The sequence below is a fragment of the Polistes fuscatus genome, unplaced genomic scaffold, assembly GCF_010416935.1.
Source record: "Polistes fuscatus isolate 324 unplaced genomic scaffold, CU_Pfus_HIC Scaffold2, whole genome shotgun sequence".
Taxonomy (NCBI): domain Eukaryota; kingdom Metazoa; phylum Arthropoda; class Insecta; order Hymenoptera; family Vespidae; genus Polistes; species Polistes fuscatus.
In genome coordinates this window covers 12,527,092-12,545,027 of record NW_025113096.1, presented here as the reverse complement: position 1 = coordinate 12,545,027, position 17,936 = coordinate 12,527,092, and the positions used below count along the sequence as shown (strand labels likewise).

General features: G+C 27.4%; 2 protein-coding genes across 9 annotated transcripts; one reads left to right on the top strand and one right to left on the bottom strand.

The window, feature by feature from the left end:
• Positions 1 to 431: 431 nt before the first annotated feature.
• Positions 432 to 8,245, top strand: LOC122516680 (eukaryotic translation initiation factor 4E-binding protein Mextli). 7 transcript variants are annotated; one of them, XM_043634679.1, is made up of 11 exons: positions 432 to 596; positions 1,705 to 1,823; positions 2,120 to 2,260; positions 2,454 to 2,623; positions 2,696 to 2,879; positions 3,659 to 3,730; positions 5,037 to 5,097; positions 5,188 to 5,479; positions 5,560 to 5,803; positions 5,900 to 6,021; positions 7,628 to 8,245. In XM_043634679.1, the coding sequence occupies exons 2-11, from the start codon at positions 1,715 to 1,717 to the stop codon at positions 7,730 to 7,732; spliced, it is 1,500 nt and encodes a 499-aa protein (XP_043490614.1). In that variant the 5' UTR covers positions 432 to 596; positions 1,705 to 1,714; the 3' UTR covers positions 7,733 to 8,245. The 7 variants fall into 7 exon arrangements, with proteins under 7 accessions (XP_043490614.1, XP_043490612.1, XP_043490618.1 ...); XM_043634677.1 differs by having other exon boundaries at positions 434 to 599; XM_043634680.1 differs by lacking the exon at positions 432 to 596 and adding an exon at positions 1,167 to 1,398.
• Positions 8,246 to 11,086: 2,841 nt separating this feature from the next.
• On the bottom strand, positions 11,087 to 17,328 carry LOC122516679 (DNA topoisomerase 1). 2 transcript variants are annotated; one of them, XM_043634674.1, is made up of 12 exons: positions 17,162 to 17,328; positions 16,807 to 16,849; positions 15,451 to 15,838; positions 15,040 to 15,353; positions 14,820 to 14,959; positions 14,538 to 14,738; positions 14,198 to 14,356; positions 14,018 to 14,109; positions 12,663 to 13,636; positions 12,123 to 12,573; positions 11,885 to 12,034; positions 11,087 to 11,793 (listed from the first exon to the last, which is right to left on the bottom strand). In XM_043634674.1, the coding sequence occupies exons 1-12, from the start codon at positions 17,201 to 17,203 to the stop codon at positions 11,691 to 11,693; spliced, it is 3,057 nt and encodes a 1,018-aa protein (XP_043490609.1). In that variant the 5' UTR covers positions 17,204 to 17,328; the 3' UTR covers positions 11,087 to 11,690. The 2 variants fall into 2 exon arrangements, with proteins under 2 accessions (XP_043490609.1, XP_043490610.1); XM_043634675.1 differs by lacking the exons at positions 14,018 to 14,109; positions 14,198 to 14,356; positions 14,538 to 14,738; ... (3 more) ...; positions 16,807 to 16,849; positions 17,162 to 17,328 and adding an exon at positions 13,745 to 13,766.
• Between the last annotated feature and the right edge of the window lie 608 nt (positions 17,329 to 17,936).

Genomic DNA, 17,936 nt, shown 5'->3' with positions numbered 1-17,936 from the left:
TTTTTTTTTATTACTGTTCGTATTATTACGATCATCATGTAGAATGCTTCTTACAGACTGAATAAAATGTTTTCAATGTCATTTTATGTTTTTTTTTTTATAGAAACACCTTCTATTGGAAAAAACATCCTAATTCTTATTCATGTATACATGTATACATTCGAAAAATAATAAATATCTACCATTTAATAAGCCGAATAAAGAAAACTCGCAAAAATTAATGTAAAATATATTAAATATTACAAGAGATTAACATATTTATTGACATGTTAATATCAATATATTATAAAATATAAGTTATATATACTATAATATTAATGCTATTTATAAATCATTTTTGTTATATTTTAATTTTTTATACATTTCTTTAATGTATCGAAATTCTATGTGAAATATAAGAAATTATGAAAATAATATTTTGTCCTGTAATATATATATATATATATATGTATTAATTCATTCGGTAAGTTTTTAGTATAATATTGGTATGCCTTCGACAGTTGGCACTAACTTTTCGGTGGATGTCGACGACACGTCTTACCGATTTCTACGAACATACGATTTGCCCGTCGTTGATCCGTGGCACGAGAGAAAAGGTGGTAGGTGATCTACGATTAAAAAGTGTGAAACGTGTGAAGTTTTAACAATGCTCGTTGTATATTTAAAAAACAATTTATTCCTCGTCAAATGTCAAATGTTATTCCTCTCTTTCTATTTGACACATAGATGAAATTCCTTCTCCCAACTTAACTCATTTTGTTCATTCTTGAATTTACGCTAAAACGATTATATATTAATTTTGAATAATTTAAGTAGATCTATAGTTACATTCATATAATTATAAAATAAGGGTTAAAGCTTTTTTCTTTTCTCCCCTCTCTCCCTCTTCCCTCGTCCGTCCCTTTCTCTTTCTACCTTATCTTCTTTGTCGACTCTCTACCCCTCCCCACTCTTAATCCTAATGACCCGCCCCCACGATTTCTATGTCTTTCCCTCTCTTTCTTTCTCTCCCTCTCTTTCTCTCTTTCTCTTTTGCGTTTGCATCGTTCTCTTTCTTTCCTTCTGCATGCATGGCCTCACACATATGGTTGTAGCATAAATTATTTTTATCGTTACGTATACCTCTACGACTTACCCTATCTTCGAAAAGAGTACATTTTATCGATGTTATATCATAATTATCGGGAACATGCAAGCAATAATCGATGTTAACACATTTCATGATGTATCTTTTTCTCTGACATGTGTAATCGATAATTCCTAAAACCAAAAGCATTCTTCTCGCGTTCTTCTTTTTCACGGTTATTTTTAAATCGCGCGCGACGCAGAAGTGCGTCGTCTAGAGTCAACTACTGAGACTAGATCTCGAATGCCGCCTTCGCGTAAACAACAATTCATGTATCTTTTTCTTCACAATTCCTATTTTATTTTATTCATTTCCTCTTGTAAATATCAAATAATTTACTATATTTCATAATATTTTTTCATAAATTAATAAGAAAAATAATTTCTTTTTATTACAAGTCTATATAAAAATGTTGTCAAGTTTTCACGAGTGTTATTAGATTCATTCGTAAAGTAAAAAAAAAAATAATACAGCAAGAAATTCGTTCCGATTTTGTTGTTGGTTACTTGTTTATTTATTTATAATTACAATATACCGTGAATGTCTTTTAATTTAAATTAACGGTTACTTTGTTAAAGGTAATAAACAATGGCCACGACACAACTAAATAGAACACGAACAGTTAAAAAAATCGAAAAACCTCGGCCACTCAAACTTATTCAGCGCCATACGACCGTCGATGGACGGATCACGACAGGTATATATATATATATATATATATATATAATATATATTACTTAATATATTTTATAAAATATATAATATAATTAGTCAAAATATTTTAAATTTGTATTAAAATGCAAAAGTTTTTAATTAATATTTGATATGTAACTCTAACCTAATAATATTTTAGTTTATATATTAAATACTATTTAAACAATGAACTATAGTTCTATTTTAATATCAAGAAGAATATTCATATGACAAAACCTATAAGTATTCTATATATAAACATTTTATCACTTTGTAACGAATTATGCATTTGTTCAATAGTGGAGGACATAGTGTCCTTAATCGACAATGTTACGATGCAACTAACTAACGGCTTCCATGACCAAACGCTGCAAATGAATGTGGTTACAATGTGTAATCATTTGAAACTTTATGCACATCAACTAGAAGCTATTTACAAAGGTATATTCTTTATGTTCTATTGAATTCATTGTAATATTACATATTTAGTATTTTTATTTTTAAATATTATTATTAAATTAATTTAGAAACTAATAGTATATTATTAATTTGTATGAAATATTTGTCGTATTGGAAGTTTAACTACATATTTAAGTTTTTACTATTTCTTTGGATAATATCTTTGCATAATCAGATCAGCTGGACAGAGCTTTTGTCGCAATAAGGAATGGAAGTCAAGACGAGAGACTAGATCTGACGACTAGGGTTCACTTGTTGGAACTCATAGAACTGCGAGCTAAACAATGGCGTCACACAGACTCTATGGATGTATATTACACTCATAAATTATCTCACCTTGATAATGTACTTGAATTCTTCTTTTTATTTTTAATAATATTCTATTTTTATACTTATTAACTAAAATTATATTTACAGACAGAAGAAACACTTGCAAATCCATTGGCTTCACCTTTGATGGTTGCTTCACCTACTGCTACTTCCATACTCGGTCCTGGTGAAGTAATAAAAAATAGTGGCAAATTTGCAAAGCCTACTCGGATTCCTGGTAAAAATTATTGCAAAGATGAAGTTGTTATACGCAACAGTGATTCTGGTAAAGGTAAATATAGTTAATGATATTTTAATATTCATAATTATATAATTGACTATAAATTTTATTAACAATTAAAAATTATGAATTATTATGATATATATGTATGTATATGTTACGGATATTGTATAGAATGTCCGATAATTCTACAGAATGCCTAAAGAGTTTCTGACAATCTATAATATGTGTTTCAGTTGACTGTGTTTAAAGCATGGAGGGGGGAATTTTTAAATTTCCATGGTTTGTTTCATTTACAAGATCTTGAGATCACTTAGCCATCCCTCACCATGCTCTAAACACACCCCACTGAAACATATTTTAAAGATTGATCGTAACATGTTAATGACTTGTGTATACAGTTTTAAATTTCCATGGTTTGTTTTACTTACACAAGCTTAAAAACATTCCTCCCCATCCCCGTGGTCTAAACACAGTCAACTGAAGCACACTTTATAGATTAACTGAAACCCTCTGGGCATTCTATAGAATTCCCAGGTAAATTTATGCAATGCCCGGAATATGTACATTGACAGTAATATATATACAGGATGTATACAAGGATGTTTTAAAAAACGATCTTTTCTGGGGATATGCTTTTTTATTTTTAGTTTAAAAAAAACATTATATACTTATTTAGTTTAAATATCACATGCTACATATTTACTTTGCTTATTTTATTATAATTTTTATATTAAATTTTTAATAAAGTAGCTGCATTTTTTAAATACTTTCGTGCCGTTTATATATGTTTTTCCATCGATTTTTAAACTATGTACGTAAAAATACAGTGATGGGAATAAAAGGGCGTCGTGTTCACATGATCGAAGAACTGAGCCAGACGATCATCTCCTTCCAGCGAGGTAAAGCTATGATCTGCGATTTGCTTATCAGCATTCTGCTCGTGCATCATAAAAATAATACTTGACGATTCAAATAATACCTAATTCCTTATCATATCTTAATATTCTAACATTTGTGAGTTTAATCACATGTTTCTAGATTGCAATTATGAATAATTCAATTCTAATGTCTTACAAACAATTTGACAATTACTAATTTATTTTTAATTGCAAGCATACTACATGCATCATGTACTAAGAACCATCGCAATTTTACAAATGATTATACGAAACAAATATGCACATTTCTGATAATATCAGGTACTCCATGTAACTACATAATATTTGTTTTAATCTAGAGATTGTAAGGTGTTTTTATTGCTCTTATTTATCATTTATAAATTTTGTTTTAGATTTATTATGACGTTATGTAAAGTGATTTTTTAGTTTTGATGTGATTATTTTAAGTATATATATATATACATTATTTTGTTGGAATATAATTATTAATTTCAAAAACGTTACCAAGAGTGAGTTGCTAGCAAATATTACTTACCTTGCTACGTTCAAGATTTGGCTATCAAGATGTCCAAATCATTAATATATTGATTTAAAAGTAAAAAACTTAAGGTTATCTGAAAATCACAAATATAAGGTATATAGAAAGTTGAAACACATTCGGCAGAAGCTTAATTTGTTATTATTTCTTTACCCTTTAAATCATCATGGCATGTGCCACTGTATGTTCAATGATGCAATATATAACTGTCATGCCTTGTGCCTGCAGCTTTTTAAATTATAATTAATTAAAGTTATAATCATTGAAAGGTAAATATATTATCAGTAAAAACTGAAAATAATTATCTACACAATGATGCTACATATATAATGATATAATTACCACCACAAAAATAATTTCCAAATGTTGGATTATTATCTGAAATATAAAAAATTTTTACGACAATGCAGTTATATATATAATATCTATAGATCCTAGTCACACATAAACATACTACGTTATTTTTATTTCAGAAAATTAAATTATATTTCATATATATATATATATATGAAATTTTATTATGTATTTGAGAAAAATTGTTAAAGCAATATTTAACACCAATAATTTTGATTGTATTGTTGATTGAAGTTATATAATATGTTATAATTATTAGTATATTAAAATTATTACCATCTTGTAATTAACATTCTTATATAAATATAAGATAGACGTTTTTAATTAATAATATTAAACTCATATTATCTGAGTATAATAACTATAATGTATGTGATATTGTATCAAATTATTTGTTTTCTGTTTTTTTTTTAGTAAACCCTGGGGCTAAAGAACGACTTGTCCAAATAACTGGTACTTCCGAGGACAAGATACAGTGAGTTTATATATTTTACTGTTATAACAAATCCTTTAAGTATTTATTTTATTTAATATATTTTTGTTAAATAATGTCAATTTATTTTAGTTATGCGAAGGATTTAATAAAGGATACGATTCAACGAAATGCATCCCCGATACGATTGGAGCAAGGTGGAGGAGAAAAAGGAGGTATAGGAGGTTCAAGTTCTTCTTTAAATAGTAGTGCATCTGAAGAAAGTAATCGATTGCAGCAACATCAACAACAGAATTCTCGTTTGAGAAGTTCACTCCTTCATAGCTTCTCCACCAACGACGCCAGTATTGGCGAATATAAATATACAGTTACAGTCGACAATCAATCCCTTAAGATTACAGGAACAAATTTGGATCTTGTTAGGGTAGGAGTTTTTACTGTAATATTTGTATTTTTTATAATTTTTGTGTCTACATTTAAAATTATACTTCTTGCTTTATTCAGACTGCAAAGTTAGTGTTGGATGAATACTTCTTAGGAGATTCTGAGCAATTTGGAAGTGGAATAGAATACTTTACCTTTGATGAAAAACCTGTTTCTTCCGATAATAATTTATCACAAACGCCATTAACTCCAAGTAATACCGTTTCATTAGGACGCGAATTAAGTATGGATAGTACAGCTACTTCGGAAAGTGAAGAAACATATAAATCTCATCTTGTTACAGAAATTCAGTCATCTGATCAAGGTATTTAATTAAAATTCGAAACTAGTAATAATCCATATTTAATATTTCTTAGAGGATTGTTAAGTTATAGTTCAATAATCTTAAATAAAATTTCAGATTCGAAAGTCAGAGAACTTACTTATGAGTTCTTACTGCTATGCTCTACAGGCCCTTATGCAAAACGACCTCCTGCAGATTGGGCTCGTATACAAAAGGAATGCCCGAATATTGTTCGTAAGGTAGACATCTGTGATAGTAATGCTAATCATCTAATGTGCTCCATTTTTAATGCTAATCTTTCTTGCAAGATGACTAATATTTAATATCTCAATACTTTTCATGAATAGGGTAATTTTTCTTATAGATAAAAGAAAAGTAAAATTAACTATAAGTCGATGAATACCTTTGAGTTATTTTGATTCAAATTTTCTATGTAGAATAATATGTAATATATATTATATTATATATTATTACCTACTATAATATGTTAGATACGTAAATCGGTTAACACCATGGAAATAAATGCCAAAGTATAAAATTTAAGTTAACTTTCATAATCGTTAAATGCAGTTAGATCTTGTTATAAGACTTCCCTTTATTTTGTTAAAAGAATGTATGAATGCTTCCTCCATTATAGATTCTTTTAAAATTTGTTTACGAATTAAACAGTGGCAATAATCCTAAATAAAAAAATACTATGAATGTATAATATGCCTTCTAGTTGTAACATGGAACTGGATATAATATTAAAATAATTTATAGTAATGGAAGAGAAGTATGGTATGGCAGTAGTCTTATTATGTTTAACTGGACACAATATTTAAATATGTGGTAATAGTGGGAGAATTTGAATTTTTCGAAATTTTTCTTCTACAATCCCTAAATATTCTTATAACGAGATCAGATTTGAATTAAGAATATTGTTTTTATTAACTTTGTTTAACTTTATTTGATTGTTATTGAGCTTTTCGCTTTAACTACATTATAGTGGAATTTAATGTTTTAACATTAATATTTTTTAATTATGTTATTAATGTTCCAATTTATACTTCAGTTATATCTTGTTGAATCTCTAGTTAATGCTTAGCTGTGTAATATTAATAGGAAGTCATTACAAGACTGCTAAAAGTATTATTCGATTTAGTAAATAATTTTTAAGCTAGATTTGGCTTGAGTTATAATAAACTTATGTGGCTAAATTACGACTGATTATAAAAGAGAAAATATTTTACGTTTATGTTTTCTATGTTGTATTCATTGATGAATATTATTTACCGAGATTATAAAATTTTATTGTTTTTTTTTTCTATTGTAGTTATTATTTGAATACTATCTAAAATTTATAATAAAAGTAAATATACTTATATGTTCATTATAAATGATATTAAAAATGAAATTAATAATGTGTGTAACTATATAAAACCTAAAATTTACATAATAATAATTAAATTAAAAAATGTAATAATAATTTTATAATAGTATTAAATTATATATTATGTACTTGTAATAAAGTTATATCATTGTTTCATGAATGAAAATGAAGTGATAAAATATTGATTCACTTCGTTTTTGAATCATGATATATATAGAGCTCTCTGCAGTATTTCAAATATATGTACTATTATAAACATATATATAACAATTAAAAACACAGCTATACGAAAAGATTTTTTGGATAAATTCTAAAAATAGCATGATTATATTTGCGTTGGCAGCATAACATTTAGTAGATTTAAAGCATGCTGCTTTTAGCATCATTTACAGGTAAGAAAATATTTCTTTTTTATACTATAATGATTTTTAAATATGAAACAAATTTTCTATTAATTTATGTAACTTTTACAGGCACCGATTCGCTGGTTCGAACCGGAGACATACAAAGCAAAAGTAGCGGCAGCTGGTATCATTGCAATATTACCTGCTGGTGAAGGAGAAACAGACCCAGAGTGAGATTATATTTTCAAATCATGCTTATATATTGCACTTTTAGAGAAACAAAATCTTCCAATTTATCTCGTGCCTTCTTGCGAATGCATTGTGATAATTTATATGATAATGGTAACAAAGAACAACTCTAAGTTACTTATACTTTTGCAGTTGTACTAAAATATGTATTGTGATTTAATGGAAATTTTACCGTAAATTTTCATTAATCAACATTTCATTGCAACGAAATCACGTAGATGTAGTTATACTAATAGTATGATGTTCTTAAATACAAATACAATTTTGAATCTTACAAAGCATTTATGCTTGGTACAGATGTATCAGAACAATGCAAAGTTGTATAAATAATAAAAATTCACGATTTGTTGGTCATAATTAATATGACACGAGTTAGGTTAGTAATAAATATCCAATCTGATTTAAATTGTCATCTATCTTACAATTAGTGATACTATTAAAACAAATAAAAAAAACTATTAATATGGACTGGCTGGGACCATGTCAAAATAAATACAATCGAAAATTAAATATAAAAGATATTAAAAATAGTTTTCAATTAAAAATATATCACGTGATTGTTTTTATATTTTTTGTTGTCTAATTTTTGCATCACTAAAGCTTGTTAACACGAGTATTGCTGTATCACATTAAAATACTATATGATTCTTATTTAATATAAGAAAAATATATTCAAAAAAGAAATGTTTTCAATATGTGTAAATCAACATTATTTAAAGAAATGTGTATAATAATGAGAGATGGCAATATTTCGTGTATTTATGTTATTTTTTTTCTTACTATTTATATTTTGTTTATTGATAATATAATGGCAGTTTGTTAATTACAATGATGACATTACATGATTTACACATCGATTTTTTATTCTTGAATGAAATCGTGTTTGCAAGTGTTCTTCTATTAGCAGAATTCATATAAAAATTATATCGTGTAAATCTTTTTTGGATAACCAAATCAAAAGTTACACGTTGTAATTTGTCTGTGAATAGAAAGTAGAGATATCCTTGTTTCTGTGAATACATGTTTTCTTGCTATGTAAAGAAAGGATGACCATACAGAATAGTGATTTATCATAGTCTAGTCTATTTATCAAGTATAATGAAAAGTACGCAGAAACAGAGTTTATTGATAGAATAATTATTCTGCTCTGACACATCAACCAAAATGTTATAGTCATATAGATCTTATATTTTATAAACTAAAATGCTAATCCTAATTGCAGTACTGATTACGTCAACATACTAAAATATTTTATTGTGTCTGAAGTATTGCTGAAAAATTAGTATTAATATTATGATGTTATCAGAATGAAAAAATTATCTTTCTCCTATAAATATAGTAAATACATAATATATAGTGAGATAAATGAGTACCATTTTTATAGAACGCAATGTAATTGTGCTGCATAGTAATTATAATGCTTTGTTTATATATATATATATATAAGTTTTTACACTATTTAATATTTATTATAAATTTGATGCACTTATTTTAAATAAATTATTATAAAGGAACACGATAAGAGACATGTTAATTTAATTTTACTAATTTTAACCATAACATTAGTATTCGATTACATTTTGAAATTTAATAATGAAATGATGAAATAAGAGAAAATGAATGATACATTTTTTTTACTGATTTTTCTCTAGCAAATAGAATTTCTATTACAGATGAATATTAAAAATATTCTATATTAAATGCAAGTATAAAAACATAATACATATGTATTTATCTTTCTTGATATCATGTGTTCTTTCTGTTTTATTATTATACTGAATGAATTTAATTAATACAACCTATGCTTCTTTCAATACTGTAGTTTTTTATTAGTTCAGTATTGTACAGAATTGATTGATAATGTTCAAAGGTTTACATTCAAGTCTTACACTTTCAATTAGTGCAGACTCAACTGTTTTTTGAACATCAATTATATTCTTATGTTTTGTAAAAGTTAAAAATTTTATATTATATATTATAGTATACATAGAATCGGAAATCTATACATTGATTGCATTTTATCATTTGTCCTGACAGTGTTCTCCTATATTGCAATTTTTTTCCAACATCTATGATTAAGTATTGTAACATTATCTATGTTCATATACAAATTAATCTAGAGAAATATTTTAGTCTGAAGTGTACATAAGCAGTCCCTCTCTCTATTTTTGTTTAATAATACTAAGTTAAAAAATATCCTTATACCCGATGATATTAAATACGAAATAACGCATAAATTATTATCACCTAAATAATATGTAATTAATGACAATACAAGAAGTAACTATAGAATATACATGTATTTTGAGAAACTGTTATGTATGACTTAACAGACGAATTAATATATAATTATTAACAAATAAATTGGCAGTTCTGCAAAGTCAGAATTGCTAATACATAGCTACTTAAAAAAATTGAGAAAATATTTCCTATATATTTAAGATATATATTGACATATTGCCATATTTCTTAAAATAGGAATTTTCAAAATTCATTGTTCCATTTATACCACATATAATACAATTTTTATATTGTAATCTGCTGCTTAGATAAATTATAAGTAACTAACGTTGCATTATTGTTTAAAGTGAAATAATATTTTAATATAACTAATCTATATCAATTGTTTAAATAAGACGCTCTTTTCATAAAAAAAAATTAAAGAATAGTCTTTTACAATGATCATTACTTGAGTCCCATTATCTGTTATTTAGATATCAACATCTACTAAGTTTAAATTATGGAATTTTCAAAATACAAATAAAGTATGAAAACATGATGTTTTATAATATAATCTTTTAAAATATGAGTGACACGCATGTGCTACATTTATGTATATGTAAATGCACAAAGTGTCACATAACTATATTAGGTCACGCGAAAATAACACTTCAAAAGTTAAATACTAAAACTTAATTTCATCAATGGGCTGTGTGAAGTATAAATAATTTTTTCATGCATTGCAGTCAATGTATTTTCTAGAAATTGTCACCATTGTGCATAATGTTATCACGTATACAAATGATGTCAAAAATTAATCATACAGGCATACAGTATGTCCACATTTATAATAATCTACATGGTATTTTTTTTTTCTTTTTGCTCTTTTTTTTTATAAAACATAGATCGCAAAAGCGATAATTTTTTTAAATATATCGCCATATCAATAGTTTTTTTTAAGAGATTATATGCAAATTGAGTTCGTAGAGTAATATTGCATTTAAAATGATATCATTTATACCAAAAACATTAGCTTGTTTTTACTAAAATCTATTTTTTTAATTCATGATGAAAAAATGTGAATGACTTGAATGACAATATATGTACAGAAACATTAAATGAAGAAAAGAAATAAAAATTGTCTATTTGATAGCTGAATTTACACAAGTTTGATGCACTTAATTAATTTGTGGCTGTCAACATTTCCGATAATATTCTATTTACAGTGGTACAGCCCATACATAAAATATTTATCTAAACTTAGAGGTTACAAAAAATTATCTTATAAAAGCGTCCGAAATATCCTCTAAATTTAGACTCTGCACAAATTTGATATTTGTCCTAACTCACACGTATAAGAAATTGCCTAATATATCTTATTTTTTTTATTTATCAAACTATTCATTTTTTTCTTGATTATTTACGAGACTAATTGAACGCTATACGCAGATATACAATGATCACTAAAATTTTTATGCATGATTGCCAGGCGATCGATTCGATGCCATCAATAATCATTAATTATATATATATATATATACTGAATATCAAGTCTCCTTACTACAATTTTAATATTCTATATAAAATGTATCCAGCTGTTCTTATGTTTATTCATGTAAATACAAAAAATTATATCATTCTTGTATTTCCCTAATAAGACAGAAATTCACTATATACTCTTAACGAAAAATATGTTATTACATAAAAGCAGTTTTTTATGGGGTTAAAAGATATAGTCTGGTCCAGCCATATCTATCGCCCATCTAAACTTATCCCTTTGAGTTTTATTATAGATTTTTTCAATTGGGACATTATGCTTCTTGCACCTAAATAAAAAATAATTATCTTATAATAACATTTTTTCTTTAAAATATACATTTATATATATATATATCACTGCATAGTTCTAATATTTACCATGCAACAGAAATTCTTGGATCTAAATAATTAAGTTTGGAGGTTCCTAATGCAATCTCTTTATTTTCTTCTCTATCGGTTGCTTGAACCTCTAGTTTTGTCAGTTGTTCCTTTAAGCGCTCTAGTGCTTTCTTCTTCTTTTCATAGACACTTTAGAAAAATATTACATTTAAATATTTACCCTTTATGCGTTTAATACATATTTAAAAGAAAATATTAAAAACTAAATATTACGTACACTTTTTCTTTAATTGAGCCGTGTTTCGCATCACGTTTTGCATCTTTTACTTGTAATTCCGCTTCAGTTATTGCTTCTTTTTTAGCCTCTATTTTTGCTTTTAAATTTTCCATGGATTTTGCATGCGTTTTTGGCACAGAACGTTGATGGTTACATAATATAGCAACTGCTCTATTAGCTCTATTATATGCCAAGATTTTTTCAGCCTCCGTGTCATCAGGATTAGTCAGCTTATCTAACTGCTGTTGCAATGTCCACGATGCATTATATGTCCTAAATACCTTAGCTGTAAGACCTTCCATTAATTCATTCAAATGTTTATTCATAACTGTAGTATTAAGTCGATCAAATAAATCATCATTAGGAGATTTTCTTTCCATGAACAGTTGCAGATTTTTGAAGACACGTTTCTCTACTGGCACTTCGTTATAATATCTTATAGAATCTTTACCTAAAATAAAATGGAATATAAAGATGTACAGAATTATTACATATTAAAAATACTTTTAAAAATATCATTAATAGAAAGATTTGTCTTACCTAAGAAATCAAATACAACTACATATTCTTTTCCATCTTTTTGTTCATGCAATGTGATATGTTCAACACGCAAAGAACAACAACCTACAGTATCTGCTTGATCTTCATCTTTCTCATTACCAGCTCTAAGTGCTAACTTATCGATAAAATATAAAGCTACAGCTCTTTGTCTAATGCGCATTTCTTTACTTTTCCAGTCTTCTCTATACTCAGTACGGATTTTATCAATTGATGCTGCTAATTTTCTTGCAGTTTCATACTTTTGCCAATCTTTTTCTCCCTTTAACTTACTCGAAGGATTAAGCATAACGTACTTAACTTGTCCTTGAATATTTTCTGTCCAAGAAGCTAACCACGTTACATTAGGATCGTGTCTAATTTCCTTCCATTTATGTCCACTTGGGGGTTTTGGAATATTAGAATCTTTTGAGCAATTAATGAGAACATCTTCAGGTAAAACCCTCTTCTTCAATTTTCCCATTTTTGGATGTTCTCCTCGACCTCTAAAAAGTCCTGGAGGTTCTATTTTAAAATTACCTATTTTTTCTTTATGCCCGTCAATAACACAAAATCCATACTCTTTTTGAATTTCCTCGTTTTGCTCTTTTATCTTCTTTTTTTCTTCTTTTGACATTGCTTTTCTTTCTTCACTTTTCTGAACAAAATATGCATGCATTTCTTTAAAATTACATTTGCTCAAGTCAATAATTTTATTTCTTTCAGATTCTGTCATTACTTCTCGCCAATCATGAAAGAAATTAGTATTAAATGCTTCCTTAGTCGTATAATCATGATCTAACATTCGTGCATAAAAGGTTGCGACTTCTTCTGCACCTTCGCTTAATTTCATCTCTTTACCGTTATAATAAAATTTAATATTAGGAGGAAGTGGTTCATACGGAGGTGCAAAAACTGGTCCTTTATGTTCTAGGAAAGTCCACTTTGTTCCATCGTTCTTCTTTTCTTCTTCCCACCTAAAGTAATGATTTATATATTTTATTATTATTATTTCATTTTATAAGTTAAGTCATAAGCAGACATTTATGTTTGAATAAGTTTGATCTACTGTAAAGTAACATAACCTTAAAAGAGATCGAAAATGAAAATATTGCAAGTTTTTATAATTGCGATTATAATTAAACAAAACTTCTACTGAAAATACCACCATTATATTAATAAATCGTTTCATAATTAATTAAACTAGTTTGATCATCATTTCTTTGTTCACTAAAATTGATTTTCCTCAGTTCAACACACGTTAGAAATATAACAAAAAGAGGTTAGGTGATCACATGACCATACGCCAAGAACTGAACCAATCAAATTCTAGGAGATGGATGTATCACATATCTTACCATTTCCAAACATCTTGCTCTTCTTCTTGCTTTTTCTTTCTGGGACTAGTTGTTTCGCTTTTTATACTTTTGTTATTTTTCTTCTTTGGTTTCTATAAAAAAACATATACATATTTCATAAAATAAGTATATAATATTTATATGTAGATATTATGAAAAAAGAATTTACGAATAATCTACCTCGTCTACTTCAGAGTCTTCGTCATCATGTTTCCGTTTCTTTTTCTTTATTTTGGAACCAGTTTTCTTAGCCTTTTTGCGAGCAGAAAGCGGAAGTTCTTCTTCATCATCCGATTCAATTTTTCTTTTAACATTTGGCGTTGACATAAATCTTGCGCACTGCATACAAATTAATAATACTTATATGTTTACAATATAATAGAAAATAAAATTTTATAAATAGTTTACTTCTATAGATAATATTGTATATAAAATCTGCTATAAATACTATTATATACATCGAACAAAATGGAACAATAAAATATATATTTTAGTTGTAAATTAAAATTAATATGTTTACCAATGGCAAATCTTCCTCCGATTCTTCTTCAGTTTTAACAGTTGTATTATGAAGGTCTGAAAGTCTTGTGTCATTTGTTGAATCCATGCTAGCTTCATCTTTAATAGGTTCTTCTTCATCTTCTTCTTCTTTAATAAAAAGATGTGGTTCTTCGCCACTATCATCATCATCGTCATCTTGTTCTATTTGCGATATTGGTTCCTGATACATATTAATATATACAATATGTTAATAAAATGTAAAAGGGTATACAAACAAAAATAAAAGCAAATCCTATTATACCTCTTTTATTTCTGGTTTGATATCGTGGTTATATCGGAAACTTTCACTTGTAAGATGATTGATTTTTATTTCTACATCTTCTTTAATTCTTATTTCATCTTTTTCTTTTTCCTTTTTATCTCTTTCTTCTCGATGCTTAGCTGCAAATATTTTTAAATATTAGAAATAAAGAGAAAACATCAATCAATTAATTATTTTTTCCTAGAATAATATAACCTACATTTTTCTTTATCATGCCTGTGACGGTCCTTATCTTTTTCATGACGATGTTTGTCCTTACTGGATGAACTATGTTTATCTTTTTCTCTATCGGAGGAACGATGTTTCTCTTTGTCTCCAGAATGAGAAGTGGAATGTCTATCCTTATCTTTTTCTGATGATGAATGTTTTTTATCCTTTGCAGAATCTCTCTCTTTATCCTTGTCGCGAGAATTTGAACTCACTGAATTATGCCTATGCTTATCCTTTTCTTTATTCCTTGAGCTTTCTTTATCTTTACTGGAACTTTCTTTATCCTTAGAAACACTGTGATATCTAAAATAGAGTAATGAGAAAAATAAATATTGTTTTTTTTTTTCAAATTCTTATTTTGAAGATATATGAAGAATTTGTTTTTATTTTTTCTCAATACCTGTCTTTTTCTTTTGAACTGGAATTAGATTTATGATGGTGCTCCTTATCTTTACTTCTGTCTTTTTCTTTATCCTTACTAGATGATCCGCTATGCTTATGATCTTTGTCTTTGCTCGTTGACGAACTACTTTTCTTTTCTCTGTCTTTATCCTTGCTACTGCTGCTGCTCTCATGCTTTTCCTTGTCTTTGGAGGAACTAGAACTATGTTTATGTCTGTCTTTATCCTTGTCTCTGTGTTCACTTTTGTGACTCTTCTCTTTTTCTTTACTTCGGTCTTTGTCTCTATGTTCAGACTTATGAGATCGCTCTTTTTCTTTATCCTTATGTTCGGATTTATGCTCCTTTTTTCTATCAAATCCATTAGACATGCCATTCAAATGAGCATCTAAATAAAAAATATAAATTTTGCTATAAATTCTACTCAGGTTATATTTAAATACTTAATTCATTATGTAAAAATATAAATGAATTGAAGCATGTAAAAATTATAAACATAAACATAAAGCATATCTATATATGGATAATAATTTAATTATTTTGTAAATATAAATTCTATAATCAATAACTATTAAATAATATTCCAATTCAATCAATGAAAATAATTTCTTACTTATATTATTTATATAACTTAATTACTTTTTAGATTTGATTTCTTCTTTTTGTACAATATAAATGTAAGTTTACTGATCGTCATTATAAAGCTGACACAACTTATGCTTATGTATTGACATTAAAAATAAAAAACCAAAAATAAATATATAATATAATATATAATTAAATTTTGCAATACATGAAAACTTGAAAAATATTTTTTCTCTCTTATAACTTTAATTTTATTAGTCTTTGTAATGAAATAGAACATAAGTAATTTTCTGTAGATTACATATTATATAGTACACCAACTAGATATTGCCAATTATGTGATGATATACGTATACACCTATTATGTGATGGTATACGTGTATATACATACGCAATCGAGACTTTCATTTTTGATCATATTCAATTTCTTTCAGCGAGTGCAGAATTTGTTTAATTCGTTAAGCTCGGAAATGAAAACGCTGTTTTAACTTTTAATAATTAATAAAATGTAATAGGAAAAAATAAAAATAAAACAGTAAACTGAGGACAAAAAAAATGAAGTTCACATTTATGATATAAAAATTGTAAGTTTTTGAAGACTTTCTCAGAGTGAAAACACGTGTCCGAGCGCTTAGGTCATTGGCAGAATAAGTTGAACTATTCGCTTCTCATCGCATCGGAACTAGTTTGTTTGCTTCTTTAATCGACTGGATTTCATGATCTTTCGTGTTAGAGACTACACGTATTACATCTGAAAATAAATCAACTCACCATTATGATTACCCAGAACGCTATTTTCCTTCGACCGTTTTTCCTGAAAGAAAAGAAAAAAAAATCTTATTTTCCATTATCAAAGCAAAATTATGCACGAAGATCGTTAGAACAAAAATATATAAACCCTAGGAAAAATGCATATAACTGATCATTGAACTTAACGTCTGGATGGATTGCTCGCTCATGATAGAGTTGGACTTAGTCGCAGACGCCATTTTGGGACTTAGAAAAATTTCGCGTCCATCCTCGATAGGTATTACCAAGAGAAAAGTACCGTTAAACGAAGACTAAATGAAAAACTATACACATACATTTGATCATTTATTTCAGAATATATAAAATTACTACTTACTAAATTGGAATTCGTTTCCGATATCGGTTGCTCGAGATCCATTTCTTCTCGTATCGAAACTCACGGCTGATAGACTCTGGCAGCACGAGAGCTTACAGGAATGAGAAGAGCACCGGGAACGCACTCACACAGAGTACTGAGTCAGCTATAACTATACTCTTCGTGCGTAACTGTCTACAGAGTCCCCACTAGATAGAGAAGCGAGACACTACCGCGGTAAAGTATCCGAAATGTGTTACTGCGCATGCCCCTACCTGACTCCGCCCCTTCGATCCCCGGTGTGACCATCCGTCTCTCTGATGATTTTTTCTTTTCTATTTATTACTTTTCTTTCTATCATACATAAATACGTTACATTTGCTCTTTATTCCGTTATATCCTTTATTTTTTTAATGAGTCAGGTTAGAATCTTTCTATATGTTCATAATTTACTTTTAATTATCGCTAATTTTTAATTATATTTTCAATATTTCTTTTTATTTCCTTTTATCGAATGTAAGAATATTTGATGTCTAAAAATAGGTAAAGGATTTTAAGGATGACTACGTGAAAGGATTATGAAGAAATTTCAGAAACATAATTTTCATATTTTTCCGAAGATGCATTTAATACTGAAGTCATTACTCATTTCTAGCTACAAAAATTCATTGTGATATACCATGGAATTTGTATCTATTATATTTTTATCAATATGACATGAAATTTTTAAATATATAAACAATTATTATACGGATAACGAAATTAAACTATTATTACTGTCTATCATGTAACATAT